This window comes from Colias philodice, chromosome 8 (assembly GCF_061535455.1).
Source record: "Colias philodice isolate Cphi_HAF_F1 chromosome 8, ilColPhil1 Martin Lab GWU primary, whole genome shotgun sequence".
Lineage (NCBI taxonomy): Eukaryota > Metazoa > Arthropoda > Insecta > Lepidoptera > Pieridae > Colias > Colias philodice.
Window position 1 is genome coordinate 9,628,302 of NC_143093.1, and position 27,869 is coordinate 9,656,170.

Sequence of the window (27,869 nt, forward strand, 5' to 3'; positions counted from 1 at the left end):
TGCAATCTACATATTATAATTGTCATGGATCCATTCATCGTCTATTTTCAAAGATTAATTTGAGTGCAGATAGGATTTTATTAATTACAGTCACATAAAATGAGTGGTGTTGCATGTGTTTTTACCTGAATGTGTTGAATTTGAATTCATCTAACGGTGCATTTACATCAAACGAACATAGAGCTAGAGCAAGATTAGCATTATTTCGCGATCTTTTTGTGTAAACGAAAACTCGTGTTCAGTGTTGTTCAGTATTAGAACATTGCATACAATTTAATTTAATGCACTATAGAAAAAAGAAAGAATGTTCCACGGCTGTTTACACTCAGACATAGTGGGTTAGAATGAGCATTCGCTCGTTTGATGTAATTGCATCGTATTACCACAGACTAATAATAATATACGTGTATTATGAATTACATGTTTATTTCAGTAGGTACATGAATATGACTTTCCTAAAATACTAATCCAAGTTATTTCATACATTCATTTGCTAATATATTTTATAAAGGATATGAAATAAAACACGCATAGATCGTCAAACAAATTTTAATTGAAATAACCTTAGTTTAATTAAATTACAAGGGTTTTAACAAGCCTATATTAAAAGGCCCCGTTTAGCTACATTATTTAATATGAGGTATTTTATTATTTTACGATAATCACAATTTTTAAAAGGTGTTAAGATATATGAAAAACTACTCGTGTCCTAATTTACTAAGGTGTGACAATACTTGTAATTAGATAGTTGTTATCAGAATATCGCACATCATTACATAGTAAAAACATATCCCGTTAATAATATGTATAAATAAACGACATTTATTTTGTAGAAATAATGTGGTGTATCTCTAAAGGCACGGTGGCTTTTCACTTTTTCTCCTAAAATATGAAAAATTGTTTTACTCCACGTGTTTAACGAGGAGGGCGGAGGCAAGTATGTAATTGGGACACACCCGTCCTCGTTAGGCTTCATTCTATAACGTTTATTTACCGCTTTTTGACTGTTTGTTTATCTTAACCACAAGACCTGTCACACCATAATACTTCTTAATAAATAAAACTTACTCGCTTTTAACTGTTTTTTATGTATTGTTGGAGATAAAAATGTTTTACAAGTCTCGAAAATTGTCCATTCATGATTATGTAGTTATTAGTTAACTTTTTTTATAACGTCTATCCGGGTAATTGTGAACGGGTGATTGAAAACAACTCCACTTACATTACATTACTTACCTTTAATACCTATTCTAAATAACTGTTCTTTTACAACTTTAAATAATATTTCATTGTATAGATCTGATTCCGGTTTTTCAAACGATTGGAAATTCATCTAACTAATTATTATTATAGAAAAAAAATCTTGTTAGTGGTTTCCAATCACCCCTGTTCACAATTACCCGGATTGACTGTAAGTATATCAAAAATATTCCATTTAATGTAGCCGAAAGAAACGGATCTTTTCGTATCTTGTAGTTTGAGAAAAAAATAAAACGAAAATTAACCAAAAAATAATTTTACTAAGACGCACACAACACAATATACATAATACATTATTTACCCGTTTCATTTTGGCCACCATAGCTTACATAACATTACTGCATAATTCCTCTTGAAGCAAATTTTTGGCAAGAATATGAAATTAATTTTTAAAATAATTTTGGGCATTACATTTGGCTTTTCGACTTATTATGCATACACATTAAACTTATAATAATAATCAAATTAGGTCCATATGTTTGAACAATTTTCATTCGAAGTAAAAGCAAAAACAATGCTTCTGTATAATGGGCCCTCTTCACAATAGGCAACGTTGGGCGAGTAGAGGCAATCACGATAGTGTAGAAGGCCTAAATGTCTGTGATCGGCCGTCATTGTGTTTATTCGTAATCGCCGTAATGGCGGCAAACATCGACGATCATATGTTGGGCCATCGCTGCCCATTGTGAAGGCCCATAACGCTAAAGATGTCTCATTACGTCATGGTATTTAAAATTCAACTAAATATCAAGTAATACAAACTACTCAAAAGTAGATTTACAACAAAGAACTTATGTATATGATCGCACTAAATTATATTATTTCATACATATTTCCGTTATCAGTTTAACCAATAATATAACGATTTATAAACCTGCCACTAAAAAGCTATAATAGCAAAAACATTCCATTCTAAGCAAACTCTCGTAGAAATAAAATTCCATATAAAAAACATAAAAGGATATTTAATGAAAATTGGTGCGACCACAATAAAGACTCCATTGGCTATACATAAAAGATAAAAAGCATATACATGCACAATATATGTATGCTTAAGTTGTTTCTAGAACAATAAAAAATATTTTTTACATTTTTTAATGTAATACATGATCTTCCAACTAAAGCTATAAACTTTTGTCAAAAAAGCTTTAATATACATAAGGTCTGTTTTAATTGTGATTTACATGAATCAGCATAATACATGGTACAGCATAATACATAACTAAATTTGGTAAAAACCTCTAAACTTCAAGTGTGTTAAACTATGTAAACATTTATTTCATCCTTTATATTATATTTAAATTTTTAAATACAACTATTCATATGAATAGTACTCTATCGTTTAGTGGTTGATAAAATTATCACAAATGACACATTTGATAACTTTTTAGTTTGTTTTACAAAATTCTAAACTTGTGATGATATATTGACATCATTTACTTCCATACATTCGTATCATTTACAAACATCCTTTCTTCATAAAGAATTTTTGTTTATTTATTTTTTGACTCATAAAGCCATCATGCAAAATGGACAATAAACTAGATCGTGTGTATCCACCATTAGCTGCCTTGAACTAGCAACATTTCTAAACTACTCTATTATCTATGGAAACAACTTCGAATAGGAGGCAGTCTTTGGTGTTCATGTGATTTCTTATACAATACAAAGTGTGTAAATTTATTGCTCTCGATCAAATGTACCAACTAAGGAAATACTTCCTAACTGTAAATATATATAATATATTCTTCATTATTCGTAACGATATAACATGAATTGCAATACAATAACTAGAATAAATTGTTTAAATATACTGTTTTGCGCTTACTCTAATGTGAACAGATCATTTTAATGCAATTATCTTATAGCTAATGTATTATAACACTTTACCTTAGCACTTTTGTTGGATAATAAATACTAGAAAAGGCGTTAGCTGTTCTGAATCGTTACGTCTCGCTCTGATTTAGTAGGATCTTATAGTTAGAGCGGGACAGTATTACTTTATCTATTTATACTCAACAATAATGAAGAAGTTATTGAAATGTACTAAAACCTTCAAACTTTCTGATTAATCTTAAAGACGTAGGTCTTATATGCAAAATACGAAAAATAAGATGCCTGGAAGTGGTCATGTCTTTAAATACTTAACATACTTGACTAATTACATGATTATCGACACACAAGTCTCATAAAAAAACCTTGAAATAGTGTATAGTTTAATAATTGAAATATGTCACGTTTAAAATGATTTATCACTGCTTATTTCGAATAAACGATTCCTCGATGTTATACCAATGTACTATAACTACTTAAATAATGTACTTTCTAAATCTTTTCTCCATTTCTTAATAAAACATACTGGAAATACACATTCCAATTTCCATCATACATTCATTGTAACATACCTCTGCAATAGAAATAAACTTATTTCTAAAAATATTATCGAATACAAACATAGTACGTAAAACATGATTTTAATGAAATGAATGACCTGTAGTAATTACTCAACAAGCGATGCACCAAATACTATTTTAGAAGAAAATAGAAAGTAAATAAATATTAAATATACATAATATATTGCGAGAAAATTCTAAACAATAAAAGTTTAAAATGTTATACAACATTCTTTCACGGGAACAATCCTAACAAGACTAACTGTTCTGTACCATACTAACAAATCTATATTTTACTACGAATCACTATAATATATCTATTTCTAGCAAATTCTAGTAACTTCTACGGAATTCTAAGGCCATTTATAATTTCATTTAGAATATGTTCCATGGAGATATTGGGAAGACTGTCATTGTCTTGTATTTGATTTTACTTCGTGGTTACTTATTGCAATAATTCTCTTCATTGTCCTATACCTATTTGGGTAAAGGCCCTAGTAAATATATATTCATGATTTAATTTAACGTCAACAAATTACTAATCTATCGAACCTTAGTGTTTCTTTTAGACCAACAATCACGTGTGTATAGATAAACTTCTATAATTATAGTAAATAATTATATCAATTCCAATTTTTTATGTGGTTATAATTGATGTATAAAAGGCTGATATATGATAGATAAGAGATAGTATAGGAAAAAGGACGTTATGACTTCAGAAAGACGAACTATTTTATAGATTATTTATAAATGTTTCCTGGGCTCATAAACTGCATAACGCTATAAAACCGTCGTTAAATAACATTCTAGAACAATTTACCGACTACCTTACATTTTGAGTTCTTACTTATGTAAGCTATTGCCACAAGTTTTAGCATTCGCCTTTCAGACACTCTAGATCTCTATAATTTTATAAATAACTAGCCTCAACATTTTACCGAAAATATACGTTACGTAGTTTATGAAGACTCAATCGATGTTTTATCCACTTTTCTACTAAAGCACTTTACATGACACATTCTGCACAAACTAACTGCGATCCTAGTTAACCTAACCATTCACATAACACCACCAAAACACTTTTTCCTTCATTATTCCTTTTAACTTCCACTTAAAATCTCTTGCTCTATTCATTCTTCTTTCTTCTCTTATCAAGCCGTAATTATCCCATTTTGCTAGTCCTTTTCATTATACCTTTTAATTCCCACTTAAAATCCCTCACTCTATTCATTCTTCTTTCTTCTCTTATCAAGCCATAATTTTCCCATTTTGCTTGACAACACCATTTATTGCCTCTTCTTGTACTGGTCTGCGCTTTCTATTATATTTTCTACTCAATTTAACTAGCGGCATCACTAAGAGGACCAGCCCCGATAATCCAATGAACACGCCCGCTAAGTAGAATGATAGGTCGTAGGAGTTCGTCATGTCGTACACCCAGCCTGGAAATTATAATAAATAGATCTTTATTTCAGATACCAAAATCCACAAGAAATTTCACAAACACATTTTAAATTAATCCTTACCAAAAAAAAATTGGATTGTGTTTTTGTGAAATTTCTTAATATCAGGTAGAGATATTTATAAGTTATGTGTGATTTGAACAGGTAATACGAAGCCAGAAGAATAAAATAAACATTATATCGATCTCTCGCGGGTCGACCAAGGCGCAATCGTCAAAAATACTAAAGGTATTTAATTCTGGAATATATGGATTCTTAACGCAAATAATAACTACATTTATTAACAAATGTGTCAATTTCATAGCTCTTTTCCTGGTTCATTGTTAAATACTTTAAATTTTAAAGTACTTCATAAAAGATTTCTCAATTCAGCTTTCAGGTATTTATTGAAAACGAATATCATTTGCTTGTAAAATAGTTATGATGCATTTATTCCAGCATAAATACGCCTTGTTCACACTTCTAGCGTGATGTAGTATAAAGAAAATTACCAGCCAATGGAGGTCCCACGAGGTTAGCAACTCCCTGCATCAACAATAACAACCCATAGGCGTTCGTAAACTTTTCCAGCGTGATTTGTTCCACCAATATTATACTGGTTAAGGAATAATTAGCTGCTATGAAGGCTCCGAAGGCTCCAGAAGCCGCTGCTAGCGTGATGTATGAAGTAAGGAGTGGTACTAGTAGCGTGACGATACCACATGCCACCATACAACCTGCGTATACGAGACTCGGGTTCACGCATTCCCAGTCACCCACCCAGCCAAGGAGGATCTGGAATTGAGCAAAGTATCGGTTAAAACTTTTGTTTAGAGTTATAGATTTCAGAAAGAATAAATATATGGAAGATGGAATTCAGTTTGACTTCAGGGGTAAACTTAATGATATTCAAATGTATCACTACATAGATATATGTATAAAACAAGGTGTATAAAACAATGTATGTGCTGATTGTACATTTGTGATGAGAAAAAAAATAAAAAAATAATAATTTAAGGTCACTGTCGCTGTCTGTCCGTCCCTATGTATGCTTAGGTCTTACAAATTACGCAACGGATTTTGATGGATATTATTATTTTAGTATAACATTTGTTGAATTGTCTACAAAGCGAACGGAGCCCTGCGCAGAAAGCTAGTGTGTTATAAAGTAGAATATCATATTTGAAACCTTAAAAATAATAAAGTTCTATTGAACTCGCGAATCGAGTGGTACCGGAATACGAATGGAAAGAAAACAATGAAGTCTATATGTTATTCCAGAGCTCCAAGAATGAAGAATGTTACTAGGTATGCCAAAACCCTTGAAATTGTGTCTCAGTAAAGCCTGTATGTACACAAATACACTAGTTTTTGTCGTATTCAAAAATACCAAGTAGTTTTGATTTTATACGCATTCAAAGTTTCGAAAAATATCGAGTCCCGCTAATAGTCACGTGACCGCTTGTGACGTCACGTCACAACGCGCCGCGCGGCCGCGCCCCCGCGCTTAGTATCAAGTCGGCAGCGCTGTAGTAGGTGTTATAGCTTGCGCAGTATTTTGATGGGTTTTCGTCCGCGAATTTCGTTAATAGTCCAATAATAGTAATTATTATTCGTTTAATAAAATAGCAGTCATGCCAAAGTTTCATCTTTATTTAATAGTTTCTCAAAATATTCTATACGATTGCGTTTTTGCACTGCTGATCTCTGAGGTTTATCTTCATTTTCCTGCTGACATTTGAATTTGTGTGGAACTATACCCTGTTTTTGTTTAATTCTTCCCCCGACCAACTTATATTTTAGTATAGTTCTCCATATCATTCTCAACTTAAAACAAGAAAAAATCTTACTAGCCATCTACCTATACTAGCCCATACGAGCAGAGCAGAAGCACAGTCTAGTACATATATTAAAACTTGTAGGTATAGAAAACAAAGGATAACGCAAAACAGCTGCAATGTTCTCAAAATATTTTTTATTTTATTTGATTTTATTTTCTTTATTGGAAAACATACAGAGACAAAGACAGAGATAAGATATAAAACAAAAAAAATCTTATTAACTAAAAATACATGAAAATGCCTCCTTATAGTGTTTTCACTGTGAACATATACATAATATTATTTTTGCCAACACCCAGCAGTAGGAGAGACAAGGAAAAAACCACAAAAGACAATCGTTGATTAATATTTTCATGCGTAGGTACATAATGACGGAGGTAAATAGGTCTACGTATTTGCAAAATCTTTACATATTTTATACTTTACATTATTCTTATATGTTCAATAGCAATTTTTTTACATTCATTTTGTAAGACGAAGAGGAACAAGAAAACATATCAAGATCATTCATATAGGTATTATAAAAACTAGACATTCTGTGAAGAGGCACACGAAGACCCATATTGGTTCTGGCGGTAGGTATATGAAATAAGTCTTTTGAGCGTGTTGATCTGGATGGGATGCGATAATTTATTAAGCTAAGAAGTTCTGAACAGGCTATTTCTCCTACGCAGATTTGTAATATGTTATTATAATATGTAGTACTATGTAAGAACACGGAAAATTCTGACACCAAAGGTTTTAGGTACACCTCTGACCATTTTTTGTTTACGTCCTTTGCAACTATAAAAAAACAACTTATCCGGCGAATTGCTAGTTGTATTTTTACATTTAGGAACAACACATGATTTTCTGGTATTTGGATTGGACATTTTTAAAAGTATTTAATTATAATTTCGACGGCAAGGGCGCGCGATCGCTAGCGGACTGAGTGAGCCAGATTGAGCGTGTTGTGGTGTGACGTCACACCATCACCGGGCGTTTACAACTTGTTTTACTTCTAAATCGGAAACTAATTGACGTATCGAAGTAATTTTTTCACTAGTATTTTTTATTTTTGACAGAGAATATGGAGTGCTAATAATCAAAATTAGTGAACATTCTCCATTCGATTGATAATTTATATTGCTATAATAGCCATTTTAAATTCCTTGAAGCAATTTTATTTCTAAAAAAATTGGTTGTCTGTAAAGTCAGTTTACTGACGATAGTTGAACGTGACAACGTCCGATTGTGTTTCTTTGTCGCTCGTTCCGCGCTCTCGCTTGCACTTCAAGCCTTACATGGAACGCCTCAGAGCGAGGTAACGCCGCATGAGTCATGTTTTTCGTGCGTGCAGCCGGCTCTATCGAATTATAAGACGTTGTCACGTCAAAAATTGGTTGTCTGTAAAGTTTACTGACGATAGTTGAACGTGACAACGTCCGATTGTGTTTCTTTGTCGCTCGTTCCGCGCTCTCGCTTGCACTTCAAGCCTTACATGGAACGCCTCAGAGCGAGGTAACGCCGCATGAGTCATATTTTTTCGTGCATGCAGCCGGCTCTATCGAATTATAAGACGTTGTCACGTCAAAGAAGACTTAAAGATTCTTCAAATTTATAAGTTTAAGAAATAAAAAGATTCTTCAAATTTATAAGTTTAAGAAATAAATATATCTGTTCAGTAATATATTCAGGAGTCTGTGTAACTTTTTTTTTTAATCTATTACTGTTTATTACTGTAATCCGACTGAATTTAAGCGTGATACGATGAAAACGACGATTGACTAACATTGCAATTTCAACTACAACAAGTTACTACGATTCTGTTAAATAATTTGAACGTGAAATTTAAATAAATCAACATAATTTAACATTTTACTTTCACACTGTATGCCCGCAATATATACTTTAACTCCATTCAAATGGTACTCATACTATTCACAAATTGAGCATAAAAATGGTTCATTAAAAGAAAAAGCGAGTCCATCTGATAATGAGTATATTTAATATTTATCCAGACCGACGAGGGCTTTCACGAATCTTGACAAAGTAGAAACTCGTAGTTCAAATATTTATCATTTTTAAAAGCATTACCGTTAAGAATATTAAATGGAGTCCTGTACTTCACAATTGTGGAAGTTTTAATGTATGTTTGAATTAAAAATATGAGTGTGCTCGGCCTTTATGAATTAGAGCGTTGAAATGTGGGTAAATATTACAGAATTGTTTAAAAGAAAACAATACGGAAAAAGGAAATATTGCAGTACGAAATAGATGAAACATAATTTATGTGTTAATATTTTTGTGAACACGAGAATAATCCACTTATTTAGTGGATTACTAGCTGTTGCCCGCGACTTCGTCCGCGATTACGTCGTTTTTCGTCATTCGTCGTTTAAAAAAAATACGTGACACTTTATTTTTGAATGTTCTTAATTATTGTCTCTTATAAAATTTAACTACATTAAAATTGAACACTCTGATAAGAAAATCTTAAAATCTGAAGAAAACATGAATGAATGTGATTTAAATTCTACATTACTTAGTATTTCAAATAATAATCTAAATTAAATGTAGATTAACAGTTTGAGCGCACCATTATAGAATATGTACCTAAGTATTAAATTACGTTAGTTTACATAGTAACTTTACTAAAAACACGATGACTTTCTTTCGCGCTCGGTACCACAAACTAAGCATGTTTGTGGTACGTGGCCCGCGTCACTTGACCCCCGCGAGTTCCCCTCCGTTGCTATGCGAAAATACATTCGTTGCTCTACTGTAGGAAAAATTGTAATACTGTGGCCTGGGCGTTATAACACGTCCAGGGAGTTCCTGAGTGCCGATATCACCATCTTGAGGAAAAGCTTCTAATGTCGATTTAAAACTGCATACATACGAATTAACCTGTTCTAAAATTGTGAAATGAGTTCAGTTTTAAATTTGAGAAATATTGATTTCTTGTATTCCACTATTCGTTGTAGTCGAATAAAAAATATATTTAAACAAACTTAGGTTGGCCTTCAGGCAAAAGGGATCCTATCAAATGGTAAACTTGACCTTGTATCTTAAAAGTAAGCATGAAAGGACCTTCTGATAATTATTGAGCACCAAAGGATCATTTGAAAGTTGAAACGCACTACTATAAGAGCGAATATTGTCTAATAACAGTTTAGATTGCACAGCAGATTGTTCCTCTAAAAGTAGTGATTTCAAAGGTTCCGGTGTATCTTCAAACGAAAGCCGACTCCTTACTCCACTTTAAAGCATTACAAAAAGAACATACTACGTTAATATCGCCTATACAGAAGATGATCTGTAATAAATTGTGAGGTTATAAGCAAACCCACTTTTATATTTGTCGGACCACACCACCGAATTCGTAGATTGTTTACCTATAAGTCATTAAGACTATGACGAAATCTGTCTGCAGTAAGACGGGCCTCTCGCTATTCGTCCGTTTCCAGAGACCGAATAGTTTCAATTCTCAATCTTTCATTAAACAAACTTATTAATCGTTCTTGTCTCTAATAATTGTAATATTCGCGTCCCTACTCTAGTCATTGCTTATGCTCATGTTCATCTTCAAGAGCTCGAATAATATTACGATGGACCCTATCATTTGTCAAACGGTCTTCATATTGAGTAAAGTTTCAGATTCTCGAGATAAAATATGACTGTCGTGATCAGTAGTGAGACGTAATTCCCTCTCAGTGAGGGTTTCGGTCTCACGGGATAGTACAATATGCCGTTTGCGATCAGCTGTGAGACGTCATACCCTCTCAGTGAAGGTTTCGGTCTCACGGGATAGTAGGGGAGACCGGGTTTGGTTGTCTCACGGGTTGGTTGTCACAGCGGTCTTAACACAAAACTGAACTATCGAATAAGTCTGTTGAACAGCGTGGCAAGAGCGATACAGTGACAACGCTGTCCCCACTTCGCGTCAGACCGCCCCGATCTGCCGTGAGGGCCTCACACGTGTTTATTGTTTTCGCACAGATTTTTGATGATAATATGAGGACCGAATATGGTCCTCATAACATCACTTTTTGTGAACGAAACGACAGCGCGGTTTAATTCAATGCCAACACCATCAGAAAAAAGGAAATATTTTTAATTGTGAAAAAATATTATGATTTACACTATTAACACTATTTTAACATAAAATATATTAAGTCTGTGAGTGTGTAAAAATAAATCCAGCTAATTACACATCAAACTTATGTTTAGAATTAGGTATACGACATGAAAATATGTTAATTACCAAGCAATAATAATACAGATAAATACTGAACATAAGTAACTATAATAGTTAGTATTAAGTAGTATTAGTTAAAATATACTTTGACTACTTTGGCTGTTAGTCAAAGTTTATTTTTACTAACAACATGTAAATGAAGTTCAAATTATCTTGCTCAACTCTGCTCAAAAATTTGAGGGTTTTGTTGGAACTTTAATGTGTCAAAACTATGATATATCTAAACTACGATACAACTTGCATGCGGAAATGCTCATTATAATTGTGAATCTAAAGAATAACTAATAACATACTATTCAATTTTATTGAGCTGATGAATATATTTTGCCTGAAAGAGATCACCGTCGCCTAATAAGTATACTGTGTTTTCTTATAAAATCGTTACATAATTTATTTTATCTACTAAATTTTAAAAAAATAAGTTGTTTTTGTTATTTTTATCTAAAAATGAGCTTGAGCTTATACATATTTAGCAAAAGTATACATTAATTTTTTTATAATTTCAGGACCGCAACTTAAATGGGGCGCTCGGAAAATATGCCTATGGGTTATTAATAGAGAAATGATACACAACAAAGTTATGTTGGATCCATTTTATTTATAAATAATGAAAATGATATATTTATAAAATATAAAACATATTATGTAAAATGATTACAAATAAATAAATGAAGCAACTACGATTCAAAGAAAACATCTTTTTCAGTGTGAAAATGCTCTTAGCAATCCTGGATGATGAACTGTATATCATGTACTCTGATCCCAGTACAGTCGGTACCTCGATAGCCATAACGATAAATATTATAATCAGATAACCGCAAAGTCAAAATAAAAACATTACTTGTACAGTTGTGAGTGCAAAATTTACGTTTCATTTGGCAATAACATTTTTTTCGGTACTAAAACGTAGTAGTTTGATATGTGGTTGGCTGCCCCTCCTCTCCTTCCTGAAAAATATCCTCCAAAATTTCCCGAGATACTTCCAATGATTGAACCATTGGACGTTGGACATTAACTTCAGTCAAAAATTGACGAAGCGGATGATTACTAATTTCCACTTAATCCTCGCTGCCACTATCTTTATCATCAAATCATCAATTTTCAAGTGGTGTTGTAAAATTGTCAGCAGAAATCGTCTTCCAAAGGCGATATAATTTTATGAGCATTGAATCTGTAAATAAAAAAATCAAAAGTTAACTGTAAATCTATAAAAAAAGCTACTTACAAATAAAATTTTATCAAAAACTACTGTTCCCAATGCACCTCAAAATCTTGTAAAAGTCATATATAAAAGAATTCATCATTTTATTATTTCATTCTAAAAGTGTAATATAATACCAACAAAAAACATGAATTGCTATCATTATAAAAAATAAATACCTATAAGTAACAACTTACCTTTTGTGGGAACGCATGATGGTGAAAATTCACAAAACACGAAGATTGCATTTGATATTTTTGGTTTTATGGCATTCAATTGCTTTATAAATATCACTACATAGTATAAAAAAGTCGCTTTCTCTGTCCCTATGTCCCTTTGTATGCTTAAATCTTTAAAACTACGCAACGGATTTTGATGCAGTTTTTTTAATAGATAGACTGATTCAAGAGGAAGGTTTTAGTATATAATTTATTAGGTTTTAGACAAAGCGGACGAAGCCGCGGGCGGTAAGCTAGTAAATTTATAAAACACGAAGATTTTTAAAATTGTAACTAATGAACACAATCAATATTAGATTATCTGTAGATAATGGTGTCTAGTTTTACTTAAAATAATAAACATCTACCCTCACTTTAAAAAAATGTAGTATATTTATTATTTACACGAAATATACCATGGGAAGGGAAGATATTATGGGTTAAAGAGTTAAATAAATAACATGATTATATTTGAATTATTAATTTTCAACAGTGTTAACATGTAAATTGATTTGATTTTTACGAAATCTCATAGATGGCGCTGTTACAAAATGAACATTATACAACTTACATTCTTTAAACTATGTTTTTCTTCCCAAGTTACTTAAATGGCATAATTTTTTAACCGACTTCATATAGTGTCAATCTAGATATTGTCAAACAACATTTATATATTATGCGTCATTTGATTATTAATTTTCAATAGTTAACGTGTGTTTGATTTTTATACCACTTCATAGATGGCGCTGTTTCAAATTTGTCTTTATACTGCTAAGATTCATTTAACTGTTTCTCTGCCAAAATTACATAAAGGACGTAGTTTTTATAGTGTAAAGCTAGATAATAGCATGGCTTACTCAAAAACAACATTTAAACATGAGTCTTTAGTTTGTACGTTGTCGTAGTATAGAGAATACATAAGAAAAATAAAGGTTCACAGCTCCTTCCCCGTAGGTGATAGCTTGATAATATGTAGCCTATAGCCTGACCCGACCTGTTAGTAATATTCATGCAAAATTTGAAGTCAATCTATACAGTACTTTTCGAGATTAGCCAGGAAATACATACAGACAAACAGACAAACAGACAAACAGACAAACAGACAAAAATTCTAAAAACTATATTTTTGGGTTCTGTATCGATTATAGATCACGGCCCAAGTATTCTTTAAAAAAAATATTCAATGTACAGTTTTGACTTTCCTACGATTTTATTATATGTATAGATTCTCGTGTTCACAAAAATATTTGTTGTTTATACGGCGACTCAAAATATTATCGTGAGCTATTTTTAAGATTAAATGTACGTCAATATATGCGTGAAATGTCACTTTGACATTTCAAAAACCCATTATCATTTCAAAACCCTTTTTGTGACGTAATTCAATGCGATTATAGTGACACCTCTATTTGCTGGTCTTTGTTATCCACGTACAATATTCAGTATTCACGTTTCTATCAAAACCACGAATAGTTGAGACAATTGAACGCACTATTACACACTCACGTTATAGTACACACGAGAGATAACACGTGACACACGTAGGTACATACTACGTACTTTATATTTACATTATCAAGAGACCTTTGACGGACCGTTTGGAGACCGGAGTTGACTCATGCTACTAATATTGTAAATGCGAAAGTTTGTAAGGATGGATGTTTGTTAGTACTTCATAAAAAAGTATGGACGGATTTGGATGAAATTTTAATGTTATCAGAATAACAAATGAATAAAGAAATACTTGATTTTGGATGTAAGTTGTAACCACGCAGTTACATAAAACCAGATTAATTAGATGGTACAGTCTTTTAGATCCATGATAATTGTGTAAAAAAAATGGTTGAATGAATTCTATTTTTTTTTATTGTGTCAATTTTGTACGTGACGTGTTAAAGGCTTGTTCCCTATTGTGTTACAGCTGTTTAAATATCTTAAGTAATCAGCACATGAGTTTATGTAACTGTTTTATCATTCGTTTATCAACTGAGTCTTATATGGGTCAAGATAAAACTAACACATTTCAATTTTTACGAATAGAATGTGTATTATATATTTTTATTTAGTACGAGTAAACGTCAGAATCATTAAGTTTATAAATAAATGGTTATATGTATGAATAAAAATAATTGTTCGCTATAATATAACAATGAGATATAACTACTATCGCTATCACTCGTTTCTCAAGTGATCAATAATATAAATTAGATAAGAACAATACATCGTTAAAACGTTTAAAATAAATAAGAAACGTTTGAACAATCATAAGCAAATATACTGTTATTATATAGCAAGAAAATATTGTATTGTTTCAATAAATTATATCATAACTATCCAAAATCCATGATTTGACAAATAAAAATTAAACTTCCTAAAATTTATACTCTCTCGTTGGAAAATGTAGGCTTAATATGCCATTGAATTAAAAATGTTTCGTCATTATATCTGGGCTAGTATAATTTCAAATTATTTTGAAAGACGCTTTGCAATTAGCATAATAGTGTTAAAACAAAGACGTTCTGATCGAGAATTACAATGTGAACATTTAAAAACCTCTTGTTCATAATTTTTGTATTCAATATTTTGAAAGTCCATTCACATTGCGTTAACATTGATGTTTACGTTTCTTCTGTGATACATAAAGTTATGTTTACATAATCTTAATTTATATAAATCTCGTGTCACAATGTTTGTCCTCAATGGACTCCTAAACCACTTAACCGATTATAATAAAATTCGCACACCATGTGCAGTTCGATCCAACTTGAGAGATAGGATAGTTTAAACATGTAGGTACCACGGGCGAAGCCGGGGCGGACCGCAAGTATAATTTTAAATCTTTAGAACATTTTTGGAGTATGGGTAATTTAGTGGTACCTAATTTATTAATAATTTTCATCGTTGGTTTTAATTATTATTACAAACGTTTTAAATCATTTCAGTCTATCAACGGCAACCTAAATGTTGATGTATATTATAAATCTTATACTATCTTGTTGCTACTACTCACATGTTGATAACAGAAACTACTTCAATGTAATTGTATTTGATTATAAAAATCAAGAACAAGGATAGTGCGTGCGATAACGTACCTAAAACATACTTGATAACAATCCAACACTAAAGTATTGAATGTATTTGTCAACTACGTGTAGGTTATGTTATATGGGCTAAGGAATGATAGATTGTTCTATTAGCCTCCATTATATCTACGTTAAGCCGAGAGTGTAATTGCACGTAATAGCAGTGTGTATACTGAAGTATAGAACTAAATGACAATATGCGTTTTAAATATTTCGGTTCAGATATTTCAAGTAAACGTGGTTCAAAATATTAAAAGTATTACATGAACTTTAACATTAGTCTCGACATACGAATCAATTAACGATATATACGAATCCGTTAACAGATATCAATAATTAAGCTATTGCATAGCTTCTATCGCGGGCCTTGAGCGCGGGGACCGAATCGAGAAATTCCGTAACGAAAAAACCTCACGCTCCCCACTCCGACGGGCACGGAGGTGTGGCTTGAAGGCATAGCATGCAATAATAGCTTTACCGCGGCAGTCCCCGAGTGCCACACATCTTTTTTTTAAACATAGCATACACAAAGGAACCCCTAACGCACGTTTTCCGAATATTCTAACCAAAAAAGTACATAGAAACTAAAAAAATGCAACTTATAAGCACTCACCTCACCAAACATATTCAATATTCCAATAATAGATATCAGCATGGACGACTGCGACTCATTGAAGCCCATACTGAGTCCGTTATCAGCAATGTACACATACGGCACATCATACCACATGTATAGCAAAAAGTTTGAGATCGCGAAGACCAAAAACGCAGGGTTCCGGAAGTGAGAGAAGTCCAACACGTCCACGACAAGGTCCCAGAAGTCCCAGAGACCGGCGTACCATTGTAACTGGAATTAGTTGAAATAAAAATTAACGATTTATAAAATTTGAAGTAATTTCTAATAGAAGAGTATAAACAAGAATCAATTTAAGCTCAAGACAATCTTTGGCAGCAACCGAACAAAAAAATGGAAAAAAGATTGATCAAGATCGGTTCTTCCAGTAGAAAGGTAACAAAACAAACCCAATAAGTCAGTTGCAAACCTCCTTCTTTTTTTGAAGTTGGTTGAAAATGTGAATTTAATTCCTTGTGAGTGTTATGCATCATCCATCATTGTGTTTGCTCTTTTTGCTATTTCGCAATTATCTAATGGCATTGAGTATACGTGAAGGCCTGTTTACCAGAGGGTGCGACATTTTTTGTTACAATATTTTTATAACAATATATTGGTAATACAGGATCTAAAATTTTTATTGTTCTTCTGGCCGAGAGAAATACTAAAAAAATATGGCCATTGATATGTCGGTTCCAACCCAAAATCGGTTCAGTAGTTTTTAAGATGAATTACAAACATGAAAATATTTGACGTTTGCTCTTTATTTAGTTAAAATAGTGTAAACATAAATAAGTAAAATAAATTAAACAACTCGTACGCCAGATAAGCGCAATGAATAAAATAACAGTATTATATCTCACCTTTTCTTTAGCAATGGTAGTCATGGAGTTCCGGAATATATTAGGACAGGACGAAGCTCTTAATCTATAACGATTAATATTGAGCATAGCACCCCTATACGTCAAAGAATGTCTATGTATTCTTAAATCCTTGAAAAATGCTGGTGGCTTTTTAGTGGAGCCAGCTCCTTGTCTTCTAAGCCACAGGGATAAAGCTGCTTTATCGTGCAGAGGCGCTCTTGAGGTATTTGTTGTTGTTGCATTTGATGCGGTAGTAGGCGACGTTGGTCCCGGAGACAAACAGCCAGGAGACATCAACGCCTTTGGAGGTGACTGCTCGTGCAAACGGCCGCTGTCACTAAAACTCCTTGATGGCAGCATCACTCCCGGATAGTTATTTTGAGCCAGAATTGCATACGCTCGTCCCTTGTTAGACATCATTTCAAATATTTCTAAAGATACACCTTCATCTCCAGTCATGAAGGTCGGTAAGTCCACAAGTGAACTGAATTGCGGTACTATCGATGTCGTCACGGCTTCAATGTCTTCATTTTCTCCTACTTTACTAGATCCTGCAGCACTACTTTTGCTATCAGAGAAACTATCAACGGAAGAACCAAAGCGTTTATTTCGTTTTCGTTCACGTCTCCTCTTTCGTTCTTTCGCCCTTTCTTCATTCATAGTGGCCGTCCATGGCAGATCTCTGAATAGCAAACCACACACTGCCATGTTTAGGAAAAATCCTGCTAGAATAAGCGTAGTACCACGCCATCCGTATTCGTCGAGTAAAATGTAGGTTAATGGTGCAAATATAAATGTACCAATACCACTACCACAAACAGAAATTCCAGTCGCTAACGATCGCTTTTTCTCAAAATAGTATGCTACTATCACTACTGCTGCTACGTAACATAAACTCAATCCGAAACCGGCCATAATACCGAACGTCAAGAACAATGTTTCCATATTGTCCACAAAAGCTGAGATTACAAATCCTATCGATGCCAGTATCGAACCGAAAATGGTCATACGCCGACAACCATATCTATCGGTCAGAAAACTTGCAATGGGGCCGGACAGCAGCGGCATCGCCATAAAGATGCCAGCGATCCAGGCGGTTTTTCCCTTGCCCTCGCCAAAGTACTCCAGAAAATGTGGAAAGAACACACCGAAACTGAACGTGATGCCGTCCGCGATGAGATTGACCATGAAAGAGGCGAACACGACGACCCACCCCCAGCCGCCGTCGGGGGGCCGGGCCTCTGCGATGGAGACGTCTTCATCGTCCGAGCTCGAGCTGGAGCTGGACACCGAGACCGCCGCGGGCGGGGACTGAGCGTCGAACTGAACGTGGAGCAACCGTCCGTTTTTCCGCGGCACTTCACTGACACTGAGCGGGTCGCGGAGCAAGGGCTCGCTCTCGGGGATACAAGGCAGCGCACGCGGCGCGGGCCGCGAAGTCTCTGGGTCGTTTAAGGCCTCCGCGGGCGGGACGGGCGTGTCGACGGTTCCGCCGGGTCCTCCTTGGAGCGGCCTATTATTCGCGCGATCCGGCGACGGCGAGAGGCGCGCGCGGTCCATTCCGGCAACGCTCGGCGAAACTGCGCGCGCAACGTGTGCAGCGCGTGGTCAGCAGTTCGCCGGGCTTCCATGCGTATACCGCAGCGCCGTCGTGACCTCATGCTGCAACAAAAAATACATTATTAAAACACCTGACATAATGATTTAAGCTTTATGAATTAAAACAGAAATAAAATCTCGTATGTACCCTATGCTTTCAAATTTCCATTACGATATTACATTGTTATTAAATGAACCGAGAGGTATGGATTTCATGGCAATGCAATTAGCTAAAGTAATTACTAAACCACAACATTCAGCAGCATTATTAAACAAGTAGATACGTAATAAGTACTTATAGCTCTGCCTCGACTCTGACCACACATATCTTTTGATTACTATTTGTATTTGGATTACATATACATTATACAAGTGTAACATAAAGAACACATGAAATATTCAGCACATTACATAAAAACAATCACACGTAGAGAGAACGCAAAAATATTTCAGTATACACGAGAAAAATAACGAGCAGCAAGGAAAATAAAAAGCTGTAATTACTGGCCGACCTCCAAACATAATATACGGGGTCACGTTTTCATTCTCATGGGAAATCTCTGTTAAATGAGGTGACATAAAACTCAGTGACCACTAATGAGTAAAGTTAAATGATAACCATAGATACGGAAATGTGCGTAATCACCTTCATAATGATAAAACTGCAATAAAACTATTAATCCCAAAATTTGGATATGAAAATGTTTCAGTTTATCTGAAATGAATGCGTAAATATCATTTCTATTCTGATAATGTTCAGACTAAATTAACTCTTTGAAAGAGACATAAAAACAATGTGACATTTCTCATAATAGCAAAACACGTGTTTTGATTACGTAACGTAAATGGCTTTTCATTGCGTATGAAAATGTGTCGCATAGCGATGTTATATACAAGAATAATGTTATTTTTCAATCGATATAAAGGTACAATAAATCGTATTTTAAGAAAGTTAATAATCGTATTTTAAAAAGATCCAAGAGAAGATAGTAGCAAATTGAATACAATTGACATTGTATTACAACTAGATAACCTAGCGACTTCTGGGCCTCATGAATTTTCATAATAGTATTTTCGTTGTGATTTTTGTTCAGTTTTATAACTTGCTGTTATTCAGGCGGAAACGAATAACAAATAAGGTTCATAAACGTCGATCTAGGCGTTTGTTAGAATCCAAAGTGAGATGGAGGACCTTGTCTCGACATTTAATTTCCGGATGAAAATTATACAGGGTGACTGGTAAGACGTCAGACGCATTTTGACAGGAGATTCTTCTCATGAAACTGAACAACTTTTGTTCTACAACTTTGCTGAATTCGTAGAAAAAAAATTGGACTTTGTATATGGAAATCGGTCAGCTGATTAGCGAAGTTTCCTTACAAAGTCCAATTTTTTTTTACGAATTCAGCAAAGTTGTAGAACAAAAGTTGTTCAGTTTCAAGAGTAGAAGCTCCTGTCTAAATTCGTCTAACGTCTTACCTTTCACCTGGTATTTTATCAAACAAAATACCTACCTGAAATGTAGACTCTTTTGTTACGAGATTTCATTGTAAGGGTCCGTGACTAATAAGTGATAATAACCAAAATAATTAAATCGATGAAATTAATAAATTATTCGTATTCTTTTATCAATAAAGCATTAATTGATTATCTACCAATAGAGTTGCCTTAAAAATAGGATCATAGGAACATTTAAAATTAAATAATTAACCTAATTTCAAAACTATTTTATTTGTTAACCAAGTTCCAAGCTAAATCAAAACTACCATTGTTCACAAAATCAGTAACTAAACCACGAAATTCGTGATTTATCTCCAAACTTGCTTTATTTGACTCACGCCAAGTTCGCGTAATCTCAATCGACCTTCGACGCAAGGGCGCTAAAACGCTGGAAGAATCTTGACGCGAGAATTGAATTAATTATTTCCGCTAATGCTTTGAAGTGTCGCTAAAATTTTGTAGAATGCACAAGAAATTGTGCCATTTTAATTTTTTTTCATTAAAACATCTTAATATGATGCCGTTAACAATATGCTACATCAATGGTACATAATCTGATATCGTATTTATAAATGTATTTATAATAATAATTTCACGTCCGTGTTTTTAACAACAAGAATCACTATTAATAACTCAGGCCCCGGAATCACAGACACAATAGAAAATCTATTGCGTCGTGGTCCGTGGACCGATCGGGCCGTTCGGGGCTCAATGGGTTAAATGTACTTTCAAAAGGATCCATTTATTTTAAGTTAATTAACTTCCTTTGAACACTGCTGGCGTGAAAACAACACATAAAGAAAGTTACATGTACGCATACATTAACAGTATTACCTCTTAAGCATAAGCATAAGCATTGTTTATAAGCGAAGCAAGCGGGCTTATAATAAAATGTATTAATATTCATAGCATTAGCTACTTAATAAAAATATAAATTTACTAATACATATTACAACATTATCGTCGAAATATATCCATTAAGCTCTAACAAGATTACCTACTTATAAGAAATGCGACGTAATATTTACGTAAACAACATTCTGAGAACAAAATATTACCCAAAAACTGCTGAAATTTTTCTACCGTAAACATAATCGATACAGAAACTTTACAGGTCATGGATTTCATTAGCAGCCACTGATTAACATTTCTAGATGTCGAGAGCATACGACCTAAATGGGAAAGCGCAAAGTTGCAATTTTTTCAAACGAAAAAATTAACCTTTGATGATTGGAAAGTCATTGAGTCCGAATCATTAATTATTAATTGATGTTTGTTTGAAAGTCGATGAATTTATTTTAACAAATTCCGTTTAAAAATATATGTAATAGATATTTAACAAAGTGAAGGTATATAGATAGTAAACATTATGTACAATGTAGGAACACATTATTGTCTAGAGACCCAGACAATAGAAAAACATTATTTTTATTCCATATATTTTCCCAATAGGGATCGATCCATATCCTCTCACCTCTGCGCAATAGTCTACCTCACTAACGACTGCGCCATTATTGAATATCTAACTTAACTAAAACTATTCCTAAAAGCAAAAAAGTACACATGAATATTATGCAAATATGTAGTCAAATCTCCGATATTAATTTGTTGTCGGAAGCATATCAAATATTGGATCATTTCAAGATTATTCAACACGTGATGAGCAGAATTCAGCCTTCGCATTTCGGAGGAGAATTATCCAATTCCTTAAACTGGAGAAGACAAGTCTGACGTGCTCCTGGCTTACATCCAGCGTGTCATACACTTTACGTCAAATGCTATAAATAATTCGTGTGTTTGCCAACAAACACCTACCGACAGACGTGAGAACAGATGCTACGTAAGGTTGATAAACTTTTTCCTAGAAAAATGCATGCATATGTAACTCTGGTAGATGGATTTGAGTGTAGAATTTTCTAGAACAGATTTATTTAAAACTGCAAGCAAATATCGAAAATAATGAGAACACGAAATGAAGATATCTCGGATCACAAGACAGAAATAATGGCTCCATAAATAAATGTGTAGGAATAATTTATTAATTTTAACGAGGGTTTTATTTCGATTATTCGTACCGGACACTAACAATAAAAGCACGTTAAAAAAATGTCTATAATTACATATTCGTTTTAAATAATTGTAAAAAAATAAACTTGTTCCTATAATTTCTACTCTTGTTGAATTATTACTAAAGATTTCTAAACAAACCAATACAAGGCACGATAAATGATCGTAATGGTTTTTTTTACTGAGTGGTTTTACTGATATAAATCTGATAAAATCATTTTATACAATGCCAGCGTTTCTTATCTCGCGTAACTCCGATAATTATTTCCAATCACTATCAGGATAATGGTTAGTCATTTCATAATCCGTAAAAAGGACACCGACTTATTCAGTGATAAAAATACTGCATATTTAAAGACATTTTGATGTATTCAATTGATATTTTCGATTTAAATATTATCATCTCTAAAAGCTGCATTAATACTTGTTACAGTAAAATTACTGGAATTCTATACATTCGTTGTTATATTAGATTTATATCAATTCATTTCAACGTTACGCTATTGTAGCATTGAAAACATTGTGTCCATAGCTGAAATAACAATGAGTACTGAATTAATAACATCTCTGCAGTTGTATTGTTTAATTATTGATACAGGATGTACTAAAGTATTTATTGTTCCGGTCGAGTTTCCGTCCTATTGGTCCATGGGGATTATCATGTCTGTAAACAGTATTCATTCCAGTGTGGAAAAATGATAGAGCTATATAGCTCGTATATCGCCATCTTTTCCCCACCTTTTTTTTATAGTGGGGAAATCTTCCAAAGATACCCACGGCCCCCGGGGAAGGAGCCGTGGGTTATGTCGGATTCTTACCGACTAAAACCCCACTGTGTTCCGTCGAGCCGCTTTAATGATGGGGCCGCGGGTATTTGTTAGAATTCTTCCGCGACCCCGTCGGCGGCAGCCCATCTCCAGGCCAGGCGCAAGCCAAGAACAGGAAAGGTGGTTTGCCTGCTCTTCCCTCCCGTTGGTGGCATGAGCGGAACACGTCTCAAGTCGCCTCACCGCACCGGACGATGGATTACATTATCTTTTCCCCACCTACTGCTTTAAGACATGTATCGAAGAGTGATAGAATGTACTTGTGAGGGAGTGTACATAATACATATTGTGTTTGCTTGCAATTAGCATGTATGTCCCCGGTGTATTTGACTAGTACGTACCTAGGAATGGGCAAAATTTGGCAGGAATATTAGTTACCAAAGATATAAGGTTACACAATGTGATACAAGATTAACTTAATCTTTACATTTACTCTACATGAAACCGTAGTTTAGTTCTACTTGTGAAGATACTTTGCAGTGCTACGATGTAGGTTACCTACAATATAAAATACTTCTACACAGAAATATACACACACAATGCCAATCAAAATACATTCCACATAATTGCTCAAAGAAAATCTCTTCACGTTTTAGTGCCCTAAGAAGTTCTCTCTAATCCAATTTTACTCCCATTTTAATCGCTCATAGTAAACAAAACACCTAGCTGCACAAAGAAAGTCCTCTTCATCATCACCAAAACGTCATCTCCAATACAATTTTCCTCCCATTTTACTACAATTTATACACTAGCTGTGCTCCGCGGTTTCACCCGCATTGCTCCGCTCCTATCGATCTTAGCGTGATGATATATAGCCTATAGCCTTCCTCGATACATGGGCTATCTAACACCGAAAGAATTTTACAAATCGGACCAGTAGTTCCGTAGATTAGCCAGCCAAAGAACTTCACCATAACAGCACATACATGTCAAACTCCCGATACTGAAACTTGTGATTGCAGACAAATAGCAAGCGCTGCCACCGTTAAATATCTAGGTGTACACCTGGACAATCAACTTAACTGGAAACATCACATTAAATTATTGTCGTCTCGTACTCGCAAACTTATGGTTATATTTAAAAAGCTTCGCTCAATAGCTGACCAAGATGTAGTTAAAAAGGTTTATTATGCAATATGCCAATCGATATTATGTTATTGTATTCAATCGTGGGGTGGAGCGGCTAGAACACAAATGTTGAAAGTAGAAAGAGCACAAAGAGCGGTATTAAAAGTAATGATGGCTAAGCCCATATATTATCCCACTACAACCCTTTACAATGAATGTAAATTACTATCAATTAGAAAGCTCTTCATACTTAACTGTGTTCTTGCTTTTCACAAGCAGACAAACTGGCATAACATAAAAGTTGAAAAAAATGCGCAAGGATAGAGTTTTCAACCTACCGCTTGTCCGCACCGCAGCTGCAAAACGTTTTCATGATTTTTTGGGCCCACTTCTGTATAACAAAATTAATAAAATATTAAACGTTCGTAATTTGACCTTATCAGATTTGAAAATTAAAATTACCAATTTGTTACTTACCTTGTCTTACAGCGAAACTGAAGATTTTATGAAAGTTTAATCCCAATCACACATAAAATATATATAAAGAACCGCATACTCACACAATCTCTCAAACAACCGAACATACACACACGCACACTCACACACACCCACACTTACACACACACACACACACACTTACACACACGCACACACAGACACACCCACACAAACTGCATGCCCGAAATGTTATTATTAACCTTATTTAAAAAATCAATTTGTTTCTAATTATTCTGTACTTACTTTATAAAATATGTAAAGTCTACTAGTATATAAGTTAACTAAACAATACTGGCTAAGTCTGGAGAGGAAGGCGTCGATCGTCTCTAGCACAGGTATGTTCCTAGTTGAGGCGATCGTCGTGTCTAATTTGTTTTGTATTTATGTATTGTTTCGAAATAAACGATTTTTATTATTTATTTTTTTAGATTAGCGCGTTCAAACAAACAAACAAACTCTTCAGCTTTATAATATTAGTATAGATACTCTTTATCCCATATCAACGTGGGTGGTGTTATCCCTCCACGTCGCGTGACACGGCTATTGTCTCAACGACCATTACCCACTTACCACACCATTCAAGCAATCAAACTGTTAACAGTTAAACGAATCACTGAACACTAACAGGATAAAAATGTTGGTATTAAATAAAACGCGGCAGTTATGAGGATATGTTTTGTAATTTATGTTGTTTGTAACTGAGAACTAAGGCATATTTATCCAGTGTTCATATAATATGAAAGTCCTGAAAAATATTATTATTTAGAGGGATTCACTGTATTTTAGAAATAAATCAAAGAACAAGTTTTTAGTAGGAATATTCCTATTGTTCTAAAAAATTTGTCAAATATCGTAGACCAGCTTTACAAAGGGGACTTGAATTTTCACACCTAAATACGAACAAATTCTTGGAATTGTATCGATAAAGTTTCAGCGAAGTTAATCTAGATCGGCTTATTGACCGAATACTATCTACAAATTCTATTGAAAATTGAAATACTTTGTTATTATCTAAAACACTTACAATAGGACATTTGAAACTAGCAAACAATCTCGATCGGTAAAAGCAAAAAAATACTCTTTATAAATATAAAATTGTTAAATTCAAATACAAACAGATTATGACAATGGAAGGCATTATCGGATTTTTCCCCAAGTCGGATCTATATTGTAATTACTTTTACACGACCTTGATGGCGTGTTGCCGCAAAACAGTGGAAAAACTTCGCAGCGCCAACTCCATTGAAAATTCTCTTTCTACAAGTCAGATGTGCTGAAAAATGTTCTACAAATTCCGAGATAAATGTGCTCCGGTTTCTGTGAAATTAAGCTACGGTGGCATAAAGTTTACGTTCCGGAAAAAGGCTTTCAGCTCGTTGGCGTAATGCCAACTTGTGACGTAAGAAGGTTAAGATTTCGGGAGGTTCAACGTTCACGCGAGTGTCAAATCTGTCTCGGATTAAGAGCTATTGGATGTACCAGGGAAATACATTGATTTGGGATTTGCTCTCATATATAAAGACACGCAGATTAATCATAGCTATGTGTAAATAATAAATATGTACCTACATTCGTTTTAAATCAACCTTTAGAGTAACTACAGAGGTTTAAAATTCGTTACGTTTTTATTTATTTTTTTGCTCAAGAAATTGTAAAGTACGTGTGAATCACGTTGTGTCTAGACGCTAAATGCAATTTCAGGATAATAGCAGCTATTTGTTCAGGTAATGTTGTATTTTCATTTAAACTTCACGCAACTACAAATAAAATAAAGAGTTTAATATTGCGCATTTTGTTTAATGTTATAAACGGGACTTATGTATGTAGTTAGTTAGCAAGTATGGGGTCGTAAACTCTATAATTAAAATAAAACAAAATTAAATAATTTTAAAACTAAGCCCATTCATTACACCATCAAAACTCAAAACAAAACTTAACTCATCAGTCCGTTGCCACTCCAGTATTATTCGACAAGTTAATTTCAGTTTTCGTTTCCTAACATTGCAATTAATTTTAAGAACATCAAAACTGGCTAGTACAAATCACAAATAAGGTATACTTCGCTGTAAACCCTTAGTAATTTATGTACCTAGAGTAGAATATAAATAAAAAAATATACAATAATATAACATTGGAGAGCTCTGCTTACGTTACACGGTTACACCAGATCATTTCAAAAACTATTTCTCAACAATGCAATCACATGTGGCAAGTCAATACTCCCATTTTAAAAAGCTTAAACAAAACATTTCGGAAGTCCATTAAGTCAAGCTTATCTGCTGGTTAACGACATCAACCCGTAATCATTATGCTACAATTAACTAGAAGAAAAGCGTAGGTCACAGTATGATAGTGTTATCACTTATCAGACGCATGTCTGGTATGACCGGCCTTAAATAATTTAAAATGTCCACTCTTTATATGATCTTAGTGTTAAAATAACTGATATTGGTGTGGGATGTTTCGTCTTTTTAGGGACAGTTTTGAAATAAGCATATTGTTGTTAATATAGTCGTAAGTGCAATTCAAAATGAAAGCCAAAACTAACCTTAAATTATATTTAACCCTAAGTTATTCAGTATTGGTGTTAATCGTATTTTATCCAACTTTTTATTGTTGTACCTATGCTAGGAAAACTATGTAAACATCTTAAGTTTCAGATGGCACACAATAAATCATAAAATAAATACCATAAAGGAGCAGCTAGTACCTATACAGTATACTTATAAAAGTCTTAAAGTAGAACCAGTCGTCTATAATCTTTTAGTGTAAATAACACTATCAAGTTTTTCTGCTAAGTTTCAATTTCGTTCATATTTTCCCTGTTGCAATACAATTTCTATTAATAAAGATCGTATTTTATCACGCAATTAATAACATTGTCACTATCAGTTGCATTAGAAGGCAATATAGCATTAATTTGCGATGATTTGTTGTTTCATAAAATTATATCATTTATTTAACATGCTCTACATTGTCTATCTTCATCATTCTTCATTCTTGATAGATTACACGAGGCATATTTTCATAAGATCAAATACCCAGATTTCGAGATTTAGAATTGTAGATTAGAGAAAAACTTGGTTACTAAGAGATTTTTCATTTATATACTTCATATGAAAAAAGTTGATTAATATTTTACGTTTTTTTTCATAA

The 27,869-nt window shown here is 33.6% G+C and overlaps 1 protein-coding gene across 3 annotated transcripts in view; it reads right to left on the reverse strand.

Moving 5' to 3' along the window:
• Positions 1 to 1,500: 1,500 nt before the first annotated feature.
• Positions 1,501 to 27,869, reverse strand: part of LOC149486754 (monocarboxylate transporter 9-like) — a 46,583-nt gene continuing 20,214 nt past the window's right edge. For 2 of the 3 annotated variants that reach the window (XM_089698476.1, XM_089698477.1), the window contains exons 2-5: positions 17,155 to 18,816; positions 16,292 to 16,525; positions 5,608 to 5,890; positions 1,501 to 5,095 (exon numbers count right to left, since the gene is read on the reverse strand). In XM_089698476.1, the coding sequence (XP_089554602.1) occupies positions 4,902 to 5,095; positions 5,608 to 5,890; positions 16,292 to 16,525; positions 17,155 to 18,714 (2,271 nt within the window). In that variant the 5' untranslated portion in view covers positions 18,715 to 18,816 and the 3' untranslated portion in view covers positions 1,501 to 4,901. The remainder of the gene's footprint in view (positions 5,096 to 5,607; positions 5,891 to 16,291; positions 16,526 to 17,154; positions 18,817 to 27,869) is intronic. The other variant, XR_016315989.1, reaches the window with a different exon arrangement.